The sequence below is a fragment of the Lonchura striata genome, chromosome 8, assembly GCF_050655825.1.
Source record: "Lonchura striata isolate lonStrDom1 chromosome 8, ASM5065582v1, whole genome shotgun sequence".
NCBI lineage: Eukaryota > Metazoa > Chordata > Aves > Passeriformes > Estrildidae > Lonchura > Lonchura striata.
The window spans coordinates 16857413-16873805 of NC_140710.1; the positions used below are offsets into that span (position 1 = coordinate 16857413).

A 16393-nucleotide genomic window follows, 5' to 3' on the forward strand; every position below is an offset into this window, starting at 1 on the left:
CAGCAAGTGTTGGAGTTTACCCCATCAGCTGAAGCACTATTGTAAGTGATTGATACATGGCATCACTACAGCTGCATGTACAGGCTGATGGTCTGTGGGCTGCAATGAACATCAATTCACTGAGTTTTATTGCTGATGTTTAACACTTGTTGGATTGAGTCAGTCTAGCCAGTTGTCTTAAACAAAAAAATTGCTTTTGTTTAATTAATTGTGTCAGAGACTTCCTTAAAAGGAGCATAACTAAAATGGAATCTGAAAATGTATTCTATAAAATTGCTATATTAAAAGAAAGGCATTTCTGACTAGTAAGATTTTTATTGTACTGCTAAGCCCATCAAATCTGTGACTTAATAGTAGTGCAAATATATTTGGAGTGTTAAAAAAAAACCCAAAGAACCAAAACACCCCAGTGCTTCTGTGGTGATGCAGTAGAACCCATTAGAATGGCATGGTTATCTGCATGGTTATAGCTTGAGCAAGAGTCTATTGGTCAGAGATTTGTTGGCACCCTTGTAGCACACATGCAGTAGTCTGTGTCTGTGGTTTTGTTGGGGAAAGGGGGAGAATAATGCCTGTAGTGCTGCCAGCTCTTGCATCTGTTCTGAAACAAGTGTTAAGGAAAACGTTTGTGATCGTTCATTAGTTCAACTCCATCATTCTTATAGAAAACTAGTTATCCATGATCCTGGTTATGATGATCTTAAAAAATTAAGTCTGAAGTGACTAAAACAAAAGGTAGAAAGAAACAGAGAACAAAAAACCCCAAACCCTTATGTTGTGGTGGTTATGTTAAGAGTCTTATTCACAGTGCTTAAATACTTATGTGACTGTATTTTTACCCCTGTTTTCAGGTGTCTGTTTCAGAGAGCTGTAACTGACTGGTAACACTGTGGTGACTTTTAAAATTTTTAATGTTTTCAAAGGGAATCACAAAATTAATCTTAAACAGAAGGTCCAGAAAGCTTTCCCTGAGATCCAGTGGCTGGGGGAAAGATAGCACTGGACAATTGGTTTGGGTTTTTAGAAAGAATATTCATACCCCTGGATAGGAAATGTCAATTAATGCTGTTAATTACATAAAAGTTTTATCTTTTCTGAATGTATTCAGCTGTCTTCGTTAAGGTACACATCAATCTAAGAACACCCTACCATATCAATTAATGAAACTTATTCCTAAAATAATTGAGGTCTAACTCCTAAATATACTTGCCAAATGTTTTTGTAAGGCAGCTGATTCATAGAAAGCTTGGGTCTTGAGCTGAAGTACTGAAACTATGTAAACATTTTGTGGTAGCCAGATGTCCTTTAATAGCTTGATAATAATTGATGATTCTTCACATGAATTTCACCTTAGTGGGGTTTTTTTCTTGAACATATAACATATGTGGAATAGCCAGCAAATACAAATTTTATCAATCAGATTGAGTTTGACATTTTTAACACTTTTTAAACGTTACAAATGCCTGTTTACCATATGGTGTAAGTGGGTGTGCAGGAAACTACACTCTCATCAAGTCTGATATACTACTTTTCCATGATACGAGCATGAACATTTCCTTTTAGTAGTCCTTGCTGAAGGCGAGCCTTTGAAGAATGGGTGTGTAATTTCGGACTGTAACATTTACATTGTGTACTTCTGTAGGTGGCTATTTTAAAATCAATTAATCCTTTAGCTGTTCTTATTTTTATTTGACTTTATTCATAAAAGTTTGTTCCAGATTAATGTTGCAACATGTGAAAGACATAACAGAAAAGCAAAATTTGTATTTTCTTTCCACTGGTCTACTAACCAGTTCTTATTATTGTGGTCCCAAGTATCCTATTTCCTGTTTATATTCTACATCTGTAGAAGATGCTGCAGACTTTCAAGGGAATTCTGCAATCGTTGAACTGAAATCCTGTGTGTCATTAAGTTGAATTAGTCATCATAGTTTCTTGAGAGATAAGATCATTTTAATTTTCTGTGACTTGAAGATACTGATTCCAAATTCTGTTCTGGCTTGTTTGCATACAAGTAAGGTTTAATTCAGCTAAGCAGTCCCTCAGTACTCTTTTGTGCAGTACCTCAAATATACATTGGACCAGTGTTTCTTAGAGCATGTAACTTACCACTCCACGCAAACCAGCAACTTCTGCTTGCTCCTTTCCCAGACAAAAGCTTCTGCTTCTGCTGCAGCAGCCACCTGAAACTAGAAAAGTACTCAATGATAACTGCTTTTCAAATGACAAGTTGAAGCATTATTTAAAGGTCAAAAGGACACAGTTTTCCAAGAGAAAAGTGTTTGTACATAGGTTCATAAATATTTAACATGTGGCCCCATCAAGATGCAGCTTTTAACTAATTGCTACAAACTTGCACGTGCCTCTCTAAAATGACTTGTTGATTTAGTCTCTTATTTATCAAATAATCAATAGCTTAATTCATTTTAAAACAAAGTTCAGGTAAGGAAAAAAAATTGATCCATGTCTAAAACTTTTTTTAATTTCCATTTCTCAATATGTAATGCCTGGCAACTTCTCTGAAAATAGCAATACCTGTTTCTTTCTTTCTTGGTGTAAGCTATAAAAGCTACTCTTTAAGCAGAGTGTCTTAAACAGGGTCTGACATTTAAAACATGCTTCTAATTCATGAAACTATGTACAGTGACCAACTGCAGTTCCAAAAAAAAAAAAAAAAAAAAAAAAGCATGTGAGCTTCAAATAATGTCTGTGGTAATATCCTCTTAAGCCCATGACACGACTAAGAAAATTCAAGTAAAAATGCATGTAAATCTACATCATGGCCTGGAGAGGTTTACAGTGCTACGTCACACCAGCACTCAGAAAGTCATGACTGTTTCTGCCACCAGTCTTTTTTCATATACAACCTGCATAATTCTGAGAAGGGTGAACTGAAGACAAGTAGAAATGCATCTCCTGGTCTTCCTCCCACCATCTCCAGCCTAACACTGTGCAGTGGCTCCTCTGGTCCTCTGTCAGCACTTGCTGTGTTCCCTGCTGACAAAGCCTCACCATGCAAGCGCAGCCTCCCGCCTGCCTGCCCTGGCCAGGGCCGCTCTGATTTACCAGCCCAGGGAATAACCCCGGGAGCTCCCACCAGGAAAGAAACAGCTCAGTCCTGGCTGGCATGAAGTGCATTGCAAAACCCTGTGGCCTCAGGCCAAAATCACAGACCTGACTTTGGATACTTCTCTTTTTTATATATAGGAGACTTTATGCATAAGTAATTTCTTTCCACACCTTGCCCTTACTTCAAGCATCTCTGAAAGTCCTTATCACCGAGTGTCAGTGTTTGAGAGCTGAACTGTTTAGCTAAATGTACATTCTGAAATGGAATCCAGAAAGAAAATTTTTTTCCACTAATGTTTTTGGTATTTTTTTTTTATTAAGGGATTCTTACTTACTATGTCTTGTAAGGTCCTTTCTTTGTGTTTTATCACTCTTTTTGCTTAATTTGAAATAATCTTCTCTCATGCAGCTTTCTTCAAGTGGAGATGGTCTTAATACCAGTGCCTGCAGGGAGATTGATCTCAGTTGTTACTCACTTGAAGACTTCCTGAGCTAGGAGAGTTCTAGGAAGCTGTAGACTACCTTGAATTTCTTATTAAAAGTATTCATTGCACAAATGTATTCCAAAATAACTCTTTCATGTATAGTGTCAATGGCACTGTTTATCTACAGTATTTGAGACAAATAGCTGTTGCTCAGATAGGAGTTCTTGTTAAGTGATCTTGTCAGTAGTCTTTGGTGTTGGAAGTTTCTTAACATTTAGCATAAGCTTTAATGTTTGATTTTGTTAATTACTTTTTTTTTTTTTAATATTTGGGCTTAGGAAGTAGATTCAGTTATTACTACCTTTGCAATATTTTGCAGAATTAGGAGAAAAAGGAAGGCCTTCAGGATAAAAATATAATTGGACAAATTAAAGGGCAAATGGGAACAAACAGCTCAGTATTCCAGCTCATCTGCATACAGATACTATATACATAGGTGATCTGCATAGTGGTAGCTCCTTCCAAACTGAGGAATTTTATATCTCTTTTATATTTTAGTCATATGAAGAAGTATATAACTTTCACTGTGTGACTGTTTAGGAACTTTTTGGTAAAAAAATAAATAATGACTGGGATCCTTCTTTTTATATGTCTAATTGTACATTCTGCATTTTGTTTATTCTGATATCTGTCTACATTATATAACATCTATGTACAATTGATTAGAGGCATACAAACTACTCTCATTTTTTCTAATTAGATTTTTTAATTTACTACATACTAATAAAATCATATTTTGGTACAGTTCATATTTCATATCATACATACAGTCTATTATATAGTGTAATTAATCAAATGTGACATTATAAACTGCTTTTCTACAATACAGTTGTTTGAACTCACAAGCTTTGTTTTCTAACATCTGCTGCTCAAATGTTGCTTTACTGTATGAAATATGTTTGGGTTTTTTTCCAGATTGTCACAAACAAGTCCACTTTTCAAGAATACTCAGACAAGCCCAATGTACACACAGTTCCTGACCACATTACTGGAAGAACTGCATTTCAAAAATGAAGATATGGAAAGTTTAACAAGAATATTTAGAATTAACTGACAACTTGAATGGTCAGTCAGATTTAAGCTACTTTGTGTGTCTTAAAACCAAGCTGGTTAACCACGGGTTTAATTTTCAGCATTTTGTAAGTATGTACAGTAATGACAGATTGTATCAGCTGGAGCAGAAAATGTGTGAAGCACATTTTAAAGTAAAGAAGTCTATATGGTATGGAAATAAGTGTCATCATTTTATCACTTACAGTAAATGCAGCTGCTTACTTATCACACTTAATCTTTTCATAATGTATGGTTGGTTTACTGCAATTTTGAGGAATTTTTACTACCACAGTTTATTTAAAAAATTGTGTGGCAACAATGGCTAAGACTAAGCAGGGGTTTTTTTTAATTATGACAAGGAAATTTTTATGTTCCATTTTTGCAATATAAAATTGAGTTAAGGGACATATATTTTTTGCATAATGTTGAGATTACATTTTTCATTCCAGGTAGGCCAAAAAATTTAAGAGCAAATACCTTATGTTGATCATACTGAACTGATTTAATAAATATAGCATTATAGTATTGTTACTAATCTCACTCCTTTGTTCCCCACAGAATAACATGATCATCCTAGCATTTCCTACTACCTGAAATAGTTGCACAGAGAACAAAAGAACACCTTCAGTTGTTTGAGCTCTTAAAAATGAAAAATGAAATTTCATATGAATTGTAGTTCTTGCATTTCTGCTTTTTCATTTCCTTCCTATGGGTAAGAATTTTGCAGTCTTGTGAAGAAGCTGACTAACCGCAGTTGTTCAAGGTATGAAGACAAGTTAAAATATGGATCATCTGAAAAGTGTTCAAAAGCTGTAGAAAGAAATTTGGATTGGTTTGGTTTTTCTTGATTTGGAAACTTTCAGTCAATGTTTGTCTACAGGGATCAGGGAGAGACGGGGACTCTTACCCCTGATGGTAAGAGCCGTGCTGCTGACATTTTTCCAGTTTCCCTCGTGCATGGAGCAGGAATCTTTAAGAATGATGACAACAGTACACAAATATGTCTGATTCATAGCCTGTTTGTCTTGCTACTTCTAAGAAAAGGGGTGGTCTTTGAACTTGTGTAAAAGTTATTTTTAAACAGACTTTAGGTGTTACTAATTTGGACTTTTAAAATATATTTTAATAACTACATTTTTTTTTGCTTTCAGTAGTCATTTCATTTCAAAGAGTTGTGTTATTTAGGCTGTGTTTGGAATAGCTTCTGTCACTGATGGATTATAAATTGCATTTTAAAACTAGTCCTAGTAGTTTTAGATTACTAGAATCACTAGTAATTCTTAATGATTCCATAATATGTTTTATTTATAGTTCTCAGATCATAGGACACTGTATTTTGAGAGACTTAAGAAGAAAGTTGTAATTGACAGTGTTTAGTCTGCAGCAAATGCCAGCACTAGTTAAGGCTGAGACAAGCCTTACCAGGGCTGCTGCACATTCACTCAATTTGAAAAACCAAAGTTTATTCCTTTGTAATTGGACTTCTGTAATTGGACACCAGAAAGGAACTTAACTAGTTCATTTCATAATAATCAGAATAAACATGTAGATTACCCCTGACACACAGAAGCTCATGCAGCTTTGCCATGGAAGCTTCACTGCGCAGTAGACTTTATTTAGGTGATGCTTGACTTTTCCAAACTTACATTGTAATGGGAAGTTATGTTCAGTGTAAGTTGTAAAAGCAACAATTTAGAACTAGAACCTTTAATGCAGAGTTACAGCTATGCATTTTTCTAAGTATGCAGTAGGGGGGAAATTGCCCATTATGATCAGAGTGTGTCTTATACAAAATTTGTAAGAATTACTGGATAGACATTGGTTTTGTACCATGATGGAAAAAGCTTACTTGATACATATGGACAGAAGAGCACAATTTAAACCTTGAATTTATATCTATTCACTTCTGATTTTTGGAAGTTGACTGAATTTGTATTTTCAGCTAGTAGATTCTGAGCAAGCCTGTTACATGCAGGTTTACCTTAGGGCACGAAGATTACCTTACAACAGTTCTGCCATACAGAGTACACCTAGAAGGCATTGCAGATGTACATCATACCAGGAATGTGACTGTGTTTCATCAGGTTTGATGGCTCTCATTTGGAAAGTTTTTACACTTCCTGTCAGTTTAGTGGTGTGATTTTTTTTGGTACTTATTTTTAGGCTTGGGGTTCACCACCTACTGTGTAGGAAATGTATGATCGTGTAATAAAAATTAATAGGTTGCAGGCTCAAAGACCATTTTATCAGGGTTCACTATAACTGCTTTTACTGTCTGCCTCAGCAGCTCAAAAAAGCTTTCAGGATTTATGCATCTCTTCTTTCACTGCTTTGTAGTAAGCTCCTTCATTCTTTTCCTTGCCCTACAAGAACAAATTAATATTTCTCCATCCATGAGGCCAGAAGAAGAGTCTGTAGTATGCTGGGAACACCCTAAAGAGATATTCTTCACTTCCTTGTGATGATTTCGTCTCCATTAGACACGAGTAGCACACATGTAAATAAATGCAGAAAGTGTACATATGTACCCAATACTTTTGAATGAGAGAGGCTATAGACTCATCCCAAAAGGATCTTTCAGTACGGCCAGCCTTAACTGGTGTATAAAAATCACAACTCAAATACCAAAAATTCAATTCATTTATGTAGTTTTCTTATGAGCATGCTTTGTAACAGCCTAACTGCTTAGAAATGGTCAAATCTAGATATCTTTTTTTATCCTAAAGGAAATTTCTGTCAGAAGTATCTGTCCTTCAGAAAATGTCACTCTTTCTTAACTCAGCTGGTTTTTGGTGTTGTTCTTCCCCCTTCTCATTGTGCTTACGTTCGCAGACAGATTGTTTCCTTGTGGCCTTGTTTCTGTGCTTACTGATTTTCCTTCTGTGTAAATTAAACAGATGAGAGCAGCTGACATGTGGGTCAGTGGTGGTTTCAGCCTTATCTCAGAATACACTAAATTGTAGTGACTGACTTCTGAGCTGCAGATGTGAAGCGACATCATGGATCTGGGATTTAGGGTAAATGGGACAGAAGCCTTTATTTCTGAACAGCTCTGTCAAAGGGGCATAAACTTGGTAAAGCCATTAGCACCTTAGAGGACAAAGATCATAAAGTCTCAGAAGTCCACTGCCATAACCCTGTAAAGGATCCAGCACTGTCTGGCCATGGACCAGTAGTGGGGCAAATAGAGTTTCTTTTAATAGCAGGGAGGTGGGAAGGAAACCAAACTTATATGTTGATTATTTTTTCCTGACATATATAATTGATTTAGTAAAGAATAAAAGAACAGCTTAGTTTAAAGCTTGCAGCAAAGCTTGCTTCATGCTGTTACAGCTGTTCCACCTCAAAGGAGGAACATGTGACACATACCTACCTGCATGTCACAGAATGGATTTCTTACCAAGTTTTCCATAGCTGTAATGAAATAATCTCAGGAAGAGAACAAGCACATACACAGAGTCACATTTTCTCAACATTATTCAAAGCAGTCTTTGTGTTGGCCAAAGAGGCTGATGGAAAGACTTTTGTGTCTATTTTCACACCGAAGTTCAGTTCACAGCTTGGTAAATACTCTCAGTGTAAGCACTGCACTCTTTAATACTAAATTTCCTAGCATAGAGCCCTTCACTGCTGCCATTTGATTATTTTTGCCCATTGACCATGCTAAACTTATTTTTCTTGGATTTTGGAGAGAAAAAGAGGAGTCAGAGTGATTCATTTATGTTCACCGTTTCAGGAAAGTACAAAAGTCATAATGTAACCCATACACTTTCAGTTTTTTGAAGAGATTGCCTTGAATCTGTGTAAAGGTTCCAAATCAAGCTAGATATGATAATGCAAATTCCTACATTAAAACAAGGAGAAGAGAGCCTGATTTATTTAATTGAAAACTATCAAAACAAAAAGTTCCTTAGCATAACTGACAGGGCTGTGCTGCTGTCTAAACCCAGGGCTAGAAATTTAGATCCACCCTGTCTTTCAAAGGGAGATGCAGGGAGCGACAAGGTGCTGGTACATGCATGATACGTGCCCTGGCCTCACAGGCTGTGTCCACACAACACATACAAAAGTCACCTGTATTTTCACTCTTCAGTCTCAGTGAGTAGCTTCAAAGTGAGACATCTGTTGTGGTTTTAGGGGAAAATAACGGTTTTGTGAATCTTGATGTTCCATGTCCTACCCTTCTCCCCCTATTTTGAGAGAACCTGGACTCTACAAAGTGCAAGAGGGGATGAGCAGCTCAGCTGGACATGTCTCTTGTAACTTTCAACTCTTTTAGAAAAAAGGACTAGCACATCAAAGAGAAGAAAAAGGAAGAGAGAAGGGGAAAGCAGTACTCATACCATCTAAATTTAGGCATCCAAACTTAGGTACCTGCCTGTCTTCATTTGCTTCAGAGAGAACTGATGCTCTTAAATTTAGGGTCTCCAGATCTTACCTTAGTGCATTTTAACTTATAAGAGTTAACACCAAAAGAATTCAAGTGAGTGCCAGTCTTTAGGGAAAGAAAAATAATGCCCCTATGTTGAAATTAGGCTACACTCTAGTTCAAGAGTTTGCCTCTAAGTTCTCCATACTTATTTCATACTTATTTCCATGTTTATTTCTGCAATTGCATGTGAACACACAGTATGGTGGGTGGGGTTTAGCTTGATCTCGCTGGGACAGCAGGTAATGCTGAACTGTCATTTCCAGTGAGCATTAAATATTGAAAACATAGACTCAGCCTCTCCTTTTGGCAAGTCTTAAGTTTCCATTAGAAGCAGATGGTATACAAGGCAGGGCTAGGCACCTAAGTATAAAGACCTCTTGTTTCTCAACTGTGTATCTCTACCACCTGACAGCCAGTCCTCTGATTAGAGTCAAAGGAAGTGGGTGTGTCTTCCATTAGCAAAGGCGGAAAGTAATATTGGTGGAGACTTTTCCTCTCGTGAGTTTTCTTTTTGTGACGCTTCATCTTAGAAGCACTTCTCTGCAGAGTGGATAGTACTTTGGGAGATGGGCTGCCTGAAAGATGCTGTAGAACGTGAGCTGTGGCATTTGTGGTGCTACACAGGATTTGGTGAGATGGAGGGGGATGTGTGTGGGAAACATATCTTCAAGGGGCTCTCATTTAGCACTCTGGTTTCAAAAAGCAAGGGAAAACAGATGAGCCTCTGAGCAATATATGGACATGTGTGACAAATTCATTCGCCCTGAGTTGCTTGTACCTGTAGAGTAGATAAAGTGCAAGCTGGAGTTCTGAAGAAAATAGATAAACTTTGCTATGAGAATTGAATGTGTAGACACCTAGACTTGGTAAGGCTAATCAATCAGAACTGCAGTAAGTGTGGCCCCTGTATGCTGCAGCGGTCCCCCTGTTTGTTGGCTTACTGTGCTCTTGCAGTTCCCTCAAGACAAGAGCTCCAAAGAGCCCCTCTCCAACAACAGGCTAGAGCACAACCACGGGTTCAGCAAAGTCCCTGCTTGGAAGTCAGTCCCCAGGACACTGTAGTAGGCAGTACTTTAAAGGCAAACTCTTTGGTACATTTTTGCACTCTGTGATTACCTGCGGGATGCATGCAAGGATCAGAGCACAAAGCCACTGGGGCTACTGGCTGGTAGATCCTGCATCATCAAATCAATGCTACTTCTGGCACTTCTTCCCTTCTTAAATTTCATGGTGTATGTAGCTGAATTGAACACTTAGTGGGACAGCAGCAGCTTCTTGGGGAGTCCTACAGTTAGGTTAGAATTAGTCATCACTACAGAGAGCTTGAAGGACTTTGGAAACAGCTTTAATAAGCTGCAAACATTAGATCAGGATTTACATCATAAATCTTGCCTTTTTGTTTTACGCAAATAGGAGTGTCTACAAATCAGGTTAATATAATTTAACAGTACAGCAGTTAAGTAACAAAAAGGACCATAATTAGTAGTATTATCTAAGAAGCCACAGCAACCCTGCTTACAGCTGTCAGCTAAGATCTGACTCATCTAAGATATTTTATAGCAACCATATGTTAGGCATGTCTATCTCACCTATTATGCAGAGAAATGATAACGTTTCCTAATCAGGATTTGCCACTAAGCAGGATTTTCCGTAAACACCTCAGTACTGCAAGTGCTAGAGTCAGGAGGAAAACCTTTTGCAGACACTTCTGATTTGTTAATTTAATAAACAGAATAAACGGTTGCAAATCTGTGGCTAGTACTGATTTAGCAAGGCTGGCTCTAGTTCAAAGTGTAGGTACATTACTTTGGCAGTTGAAATGGTAAATACCACTTTAGCACAGAATTCGTGAAGATAATTACTAACTTTTGCATTTCTTGTTCATAATTTCAGATTGAAGACATGCTCTCAAAGCACGTGATCCATTAAAAATACTTTGCTGAGATGGTGCAAGCAAAGTTTTATTGGTATAATATCTGTACCTGCATAGCCAGAAAAGAGAGGGTGAATTCACACCATATAGGAGAGAAAAAGATAAGTTTTAAAATACTATAGTCCTTTGATAACAATGTGGATGGTTAAGCTAGAATAATAATTGCACTTTAACAAAGGCAAAAACTGTTCAAAAACCCAATGACTGTTAATTTTTTAATAAGGATTAGATCCAGTTCACTGTTACACTGAAACCTGCATAAGCCTACACCCCTTTGCAGTCGGACTTGACTCCTTCTTGTGCAAAGGCTGCTTAAATATCCATCAAACTTAATTATTCCCAAGCAGTGTTGAGAAAATAGGGGATAAAGCTGAAATCCCAACATTTCCTTCTGCTCTCAAAAGGGCAGTAGTTTTACTGCTTAAAAGCTTTTTTGAGTACTGAAGAGTATTTTTTTTCCTGAACTATGGGCTCTCGGTACATTTTTTTTTTTAATATATACTTTTGCTGTTTAAGATCCTTGGCTTATAAAATTTCACAACTAGAAACGTTGTTAAAGTGTTTGTTTTTATTAAGATAATTAAGAGCATTTGAAAACTTGAAAAATAAGTGATTTTACAGATACCACATTAGCCCTCTACAGCTCGGGGTCATATATATGTCATTTCTGCTAAGTATTCATTTCTAAGATCCTCCCAAGCTCTGCTTTTTTATCCTCTGAACATCTGATGCTTCTTGTTATTCTTCTATAACCACAGATGTGCCCTCTTCAAAAAACTCACAATCTCACAATGCTAAACTGACAAGCTGAGTGTCAAACCACACACCCCAAGCAGCCCTGAAGAAAAACAGAATCACGCTTGAAGCAAAACAGAATAAATCACACAAATTGTTTCCAAAGAATGAATCTGAAACATTGCAAACTGTGCACAGGCATTGTTTCCTAAGAATGCAAATGCCATTTTTATGATCACTTACACTATAAGTATAGACTGTTCTCTGAAAGAAGAGATTAATTTGAACAACTTTTTATTTCCTTGTTAAGTTTGTTTTCTCTCTCTCTCTGAGCTGAACTGGAGCCTTGCTCTGGGAACGAGCTGGGTCTCCTTTCTGCCGAAAAGCAGCATGGGTGTGCCGGCTGAGGCTGAGCGAGGCCACTGCGCTGGGAGCGTGTGGTTTGTGCAGCTCGGAGCCGCTGTGCACCGCGGCCCTGGGAGCCTGCCCGGGAGCAGCCCGGGAGCTGCCTCCTGCCCGGGAGCTGCCTCCTGCCCGGGAGCTGCCTCCTGCCCGGGAGCTGCCTCCTGCCCGGGAGCTGCCCGGGAGCTGCTCGGGAGCTGCCTCCTGCCCGGGAGCTGCTCGGGAGCTGCTCGGGAGCTGCCTCCTGCCCGGGAGCTGCTCGGGAGCTGCCTCCTGCCCGGGAGCTGCCCGGGAGCTGCCTCCTGCCCGGGAGCTGCCTCCTGCCCGGGAGCCAGGCTCTGGGCACAGCGCGGTGCAGCCATTTGTCCAGCTCTCCATGGCCAGGCTGCAGCAGGATCCCACAGCTCTCTCAGCTGTAGTGCCTCTGCAAGCCATCCCTTCTCCCACGGCCAGGGCCCATGTGGGATGAGACTAAGTCCACAATGCTGTAATGCTAAGGCATCAAATACGTGTAATTTGGCTCGGCAGTAATGCCATAACTTATCTAAAAGGTTTTATGATATTGTCCTGTAAAGAATGAAGGGATAATTTTCACACTTAGATACTCAAGACCTGCTAGGTGTTTTCTTAAACTGTTAAGCACACTTCACATTTTACAGCATGTTATCTCCTTCTCCCTCCTTCAAAAATGTCACAGCATTAAAAAAATAAAATATAATTTTAAAGTGTAGCTACAAACATTTACTTACCTGCCTTGAAGGCTCTGTCAATATCTAACTGTAAGTAGGGATGTGGTGTAGACTTCACTGAAAGAAACTCTCTTTTTTCTAATCTGGTGATTCAAAGGTGAAACACTGACCTCCAGTTCTGGTACTTGATTGCTGATCTGTGTAGGAGTAATGCTGTGTTCTGGATTACATAATTTATATCTTAAGGGTTTGAGTCAAAAGTTGGATTTCTTTTTTTTTTCCTAGTTCATATCTATCTGATAACCTTGAATACAAGACAGATGATGCCTGAAGCAAAGCTGATAAAGTCACCAGGGCTAAGAAGCATAAGGAGGGGGGAATTGAAGCACAACAGCATAGATACATATCTTCACATCCTTATTTCCTTTAGAAATGGAGGAAGGAATTTCCCTGAAGGTTAGCCAGAGAATATCTGCTCTTACTGTCTAAACAAATCTCTAAGAACCACAGGTTCTTAAAAATACTGAATTCAGAATTTCACAGATAATACTCCATGAATAATACTCTTTACATTTTCCTTCTGAAAAACTTCTACTAAAAATTCACAACTGGGTATAAAGCCAGAGTTATGGACACTCACCCCACCCTGTTTCATATCTCTACTCTGTTTCTGTCCCCTCTTCTTCCAAATCCTTCCTATTTTTCCCATCCCAGCGCATGGCCATTCCTTCCCACTGTACCACTTCACTAATTCCAACAGTTAGCACTCATCCTCCTGCCTGCTCCCCATGTGTTGCTGTAAAGATCCCAGCCAACAGTCATCTTCCCCAGCAGGAGACTCCTGGGCTTCCCACCCGTCCCTCTGGCTCTGTGCACCCCAGGAAGGGATGGCTGTGTCCAGCCTTGCGCCTCCCACCTCCCGTGCACACACAGACTCGCTGAGGGGAGCCTGCTGCAGGGCTCCTTCCCTCAGCACAGGACAGCAAACAGGCCTGCTCTCCCTTTGCTTCTCCAAAGTGTGGCCTTGGTTTGTGTCCACAGGTGCTGCTCTGCAGCTGGGAGAGCTCCATGGGCTACATGACTTGTGCACAGACAAAAGCACTCGTATAAAGAGTCTTACAACAGCACCTATAGATTATTATGAAAGCTGGCTGTAAAACAGGCACGAATCACCCAACAGATACAGCAGTACTCCTGTGCAGAGATGTTTAAGGATTTTTATGCAACTTCTTTAATCAGAAGAGGCATACTTGGTTGAAAATGAAACCTCTGCAGGAAAAGGTTGGTTTTGATTAATTTCTCAACTTGAAAAAGTGTCCAAATTGTCAATGTGTTTCACTTTGACATTTCTAAACATACAGAGAAGGAAAGAAAGAGAAGAAAATCAAGTTTCAAGTCACTTTTCATTTTAAGATAGGTTAAATTTCATTATATCATGATCTAGTGCAGTAACAGCATTGTTCAGAATCTCTTGGTCCAGAAGAATCACCATATAACAGCCCTTATACCTCTACAGCTGTTACCTATCAAGGCCATTACCTTTCATAATGCAACCTCAGGGAATTTTTTTTTACTAAAAAAGATATGCATTCCTACTTTTAATTAATTATTGTTAGAAATTGTTTTGTTTCAGAACTTTGACCAGGATTACAAATTCACTACTGAAGATAGATCAAACTGATCGGTGACTTCACAGGATCATGCTTATTTTTATTTGCTGTTTTTTTTTCTTTGAGCTAATAGTCTCCTTGTGGAATGTTTACATGCATTGAGGTGAGCTCTTTACCAAGCAGTCTTCTTTAGAATTATTATCAATTGACCGTTCAAGTATCAATTTCAAAGCATTTTTCAAAGATGCTAAACCTCTTCACAGAAAAAGAAAGTGAAATGGGAGTGGAGTTACTCATCTAGGCACATGGACTATGTCACCTGCAAAGCCAGAAATATGCTCTGAGCTCCTGGTACCCACTCATGGCCTGGGCATTAACACAGCTTGTACCAAAACTGATAGCAGGCATCCCACCATGTTGCAAAGGAACATCCCCTTCTGGTGGAACACGCATTTGAAATTCAAAATATATTGGCTTGGTTTTTGGCAATACATGTGGTAATGCCTCCCTTACTCTTTTGCCTAACCCTACACAGAGCTGAAGAAAAATAAAAGTCCATTGATCAAATTTTTCCATATCAGTTGCTTTGCATTGATGTTGCTGATACTGTAAACTTGGCTGCACACCAAACAGAAAGGTTACAGCTGAACTGGGTCAGATTTTCATAAGTAATCACCAGCAGATTTGGGTCATATCTGTAGATATAGCCACTGCAACCTTTAGACTCAGTTTTGAACATGATTAAGTATGTTGAGGCCAAGAACTTTAAAATAAGAGACTAAAAGTAGACCATTTTCTCTGGCCTCAAAAGTGAATGCTGAGCTCTTTGAGGAATCTGGGCTACTCCATCCATCTTTTGTATTTATAACCATTCTGCCCATCAAAGAAGACAAGGCTACAGATGTAATGGGGGCTGATGGCTGGGACAGAGCTACACCTCAGAAGTTTGAGAGCTTGAGATCCTCTAGTTCAGAGCTGCTCATTGAGGCCACCCAACAGTAAATGGCTCTCAGGGAGAAGATAATGTGGCCACTTAGGGAAAATGGACTATTCTAGGCTATGCAAGAAAGAAAGCAGGATGAACTAGACCAAATAATGTTACTTTTTAAGACTCTTGCAAAATCAAAGTGTGTTTGAAAGCAGCAGTGAACTTCAGTATGTTTGTAGCAGTAAAAGGTAAAAGAGGGTATGAGAGACGGTCCAAGGAAGCCTAAGCGAAGTGGTTAACTACTAGTACAACCCAGCAGTTCTGGTTATTAGGAAGGACAAAGCAAGAAATAAATGCATGGGGATTGGGCATGGGTGGAAGCTGTTATTACAAACTAGTAAGATTGCAAATCCTGAGTTTCTTCTACAAGGCATTCTTACTAAAAATAAACCCTTCTGTTAGGGAGAATAAAAATAACAGTGATGGACATTAAGTGTATGGAAAACCAGCTTGAATGACTGAATCTCAGAGTAGAATCCAGTAGTAAATGGGGCTGACTATGAGCAAAGATTGTAAATAGTTCTTGGTTCATGGTGGGTTGGTTTTGGGCAGCTGTTGGGGGTCTTTTCTTTTAATCCAGGCCATCTGTGTAGAGGCACTTTTCATGCAATTAATTCCATCAGCACAACAGCCAAGGTACCTACAGTGTGTCTGTGACAGTAAACCAACAGCTGGTACTGAACTTGCCTGGATTAACACTTGTTCAGAGAGAGGGGTAAGGAAGGGCCAGCACCAGGCACCATGTGGAAACTTCAGCAGAGGTTTAGTGAAGAAAAGCAGGATGTCAACAGAGGTTTGACACAGGAGTGAGATGAGCTCACAGTGAGGAGAAAGGGTAAGGGAAAGAAGCTGTCATGTTAACAATCTGCCTAGAATTAGCAGATAACATTAGAGCACATGGAGCCATAGGGTGATAAGGAGGGTAGGTCAGTGTTACAGAGTGATCTGATTCACACAGTCACAAAATGTGTTTTAATACAACCAAACGCAAGAGAGC

At 39.0% G+C, this 16393-nt stretch overlaps 1 protein-coding gene across 2 annotated transcripts in view; it reads left to right on the top strand.

Moving 5' to 3' along the window:
• RPAP2 (RNA polymerase II associated protein 2) overlaps window positions 1-5741 on the top strand; it is a 34829-nt gene extending 29088 nt beyond the window's left edge. The window contains exons 12-13 of one of the 2 annotated variants that reach the window (XM_021526262.3): window positions 4470-4619; window positions 5166-5741. In XM_021526262.3, the coding sequence (XP_021381937.2) occupies window positions 4470-4608 (139 nt within the window). In that variant the 3' untranslated portion in view covers window positions 4609-4619; window positions 5166-5741. Of the gene's footprint in view, window positions 1-4469 lie in introns of both variants that reach the window. The other variant, XM_021526252.4, reaches the window with a different exon arrangement.
• Window positions 5742-16393: the final 10652 nt, after the last annotated feature.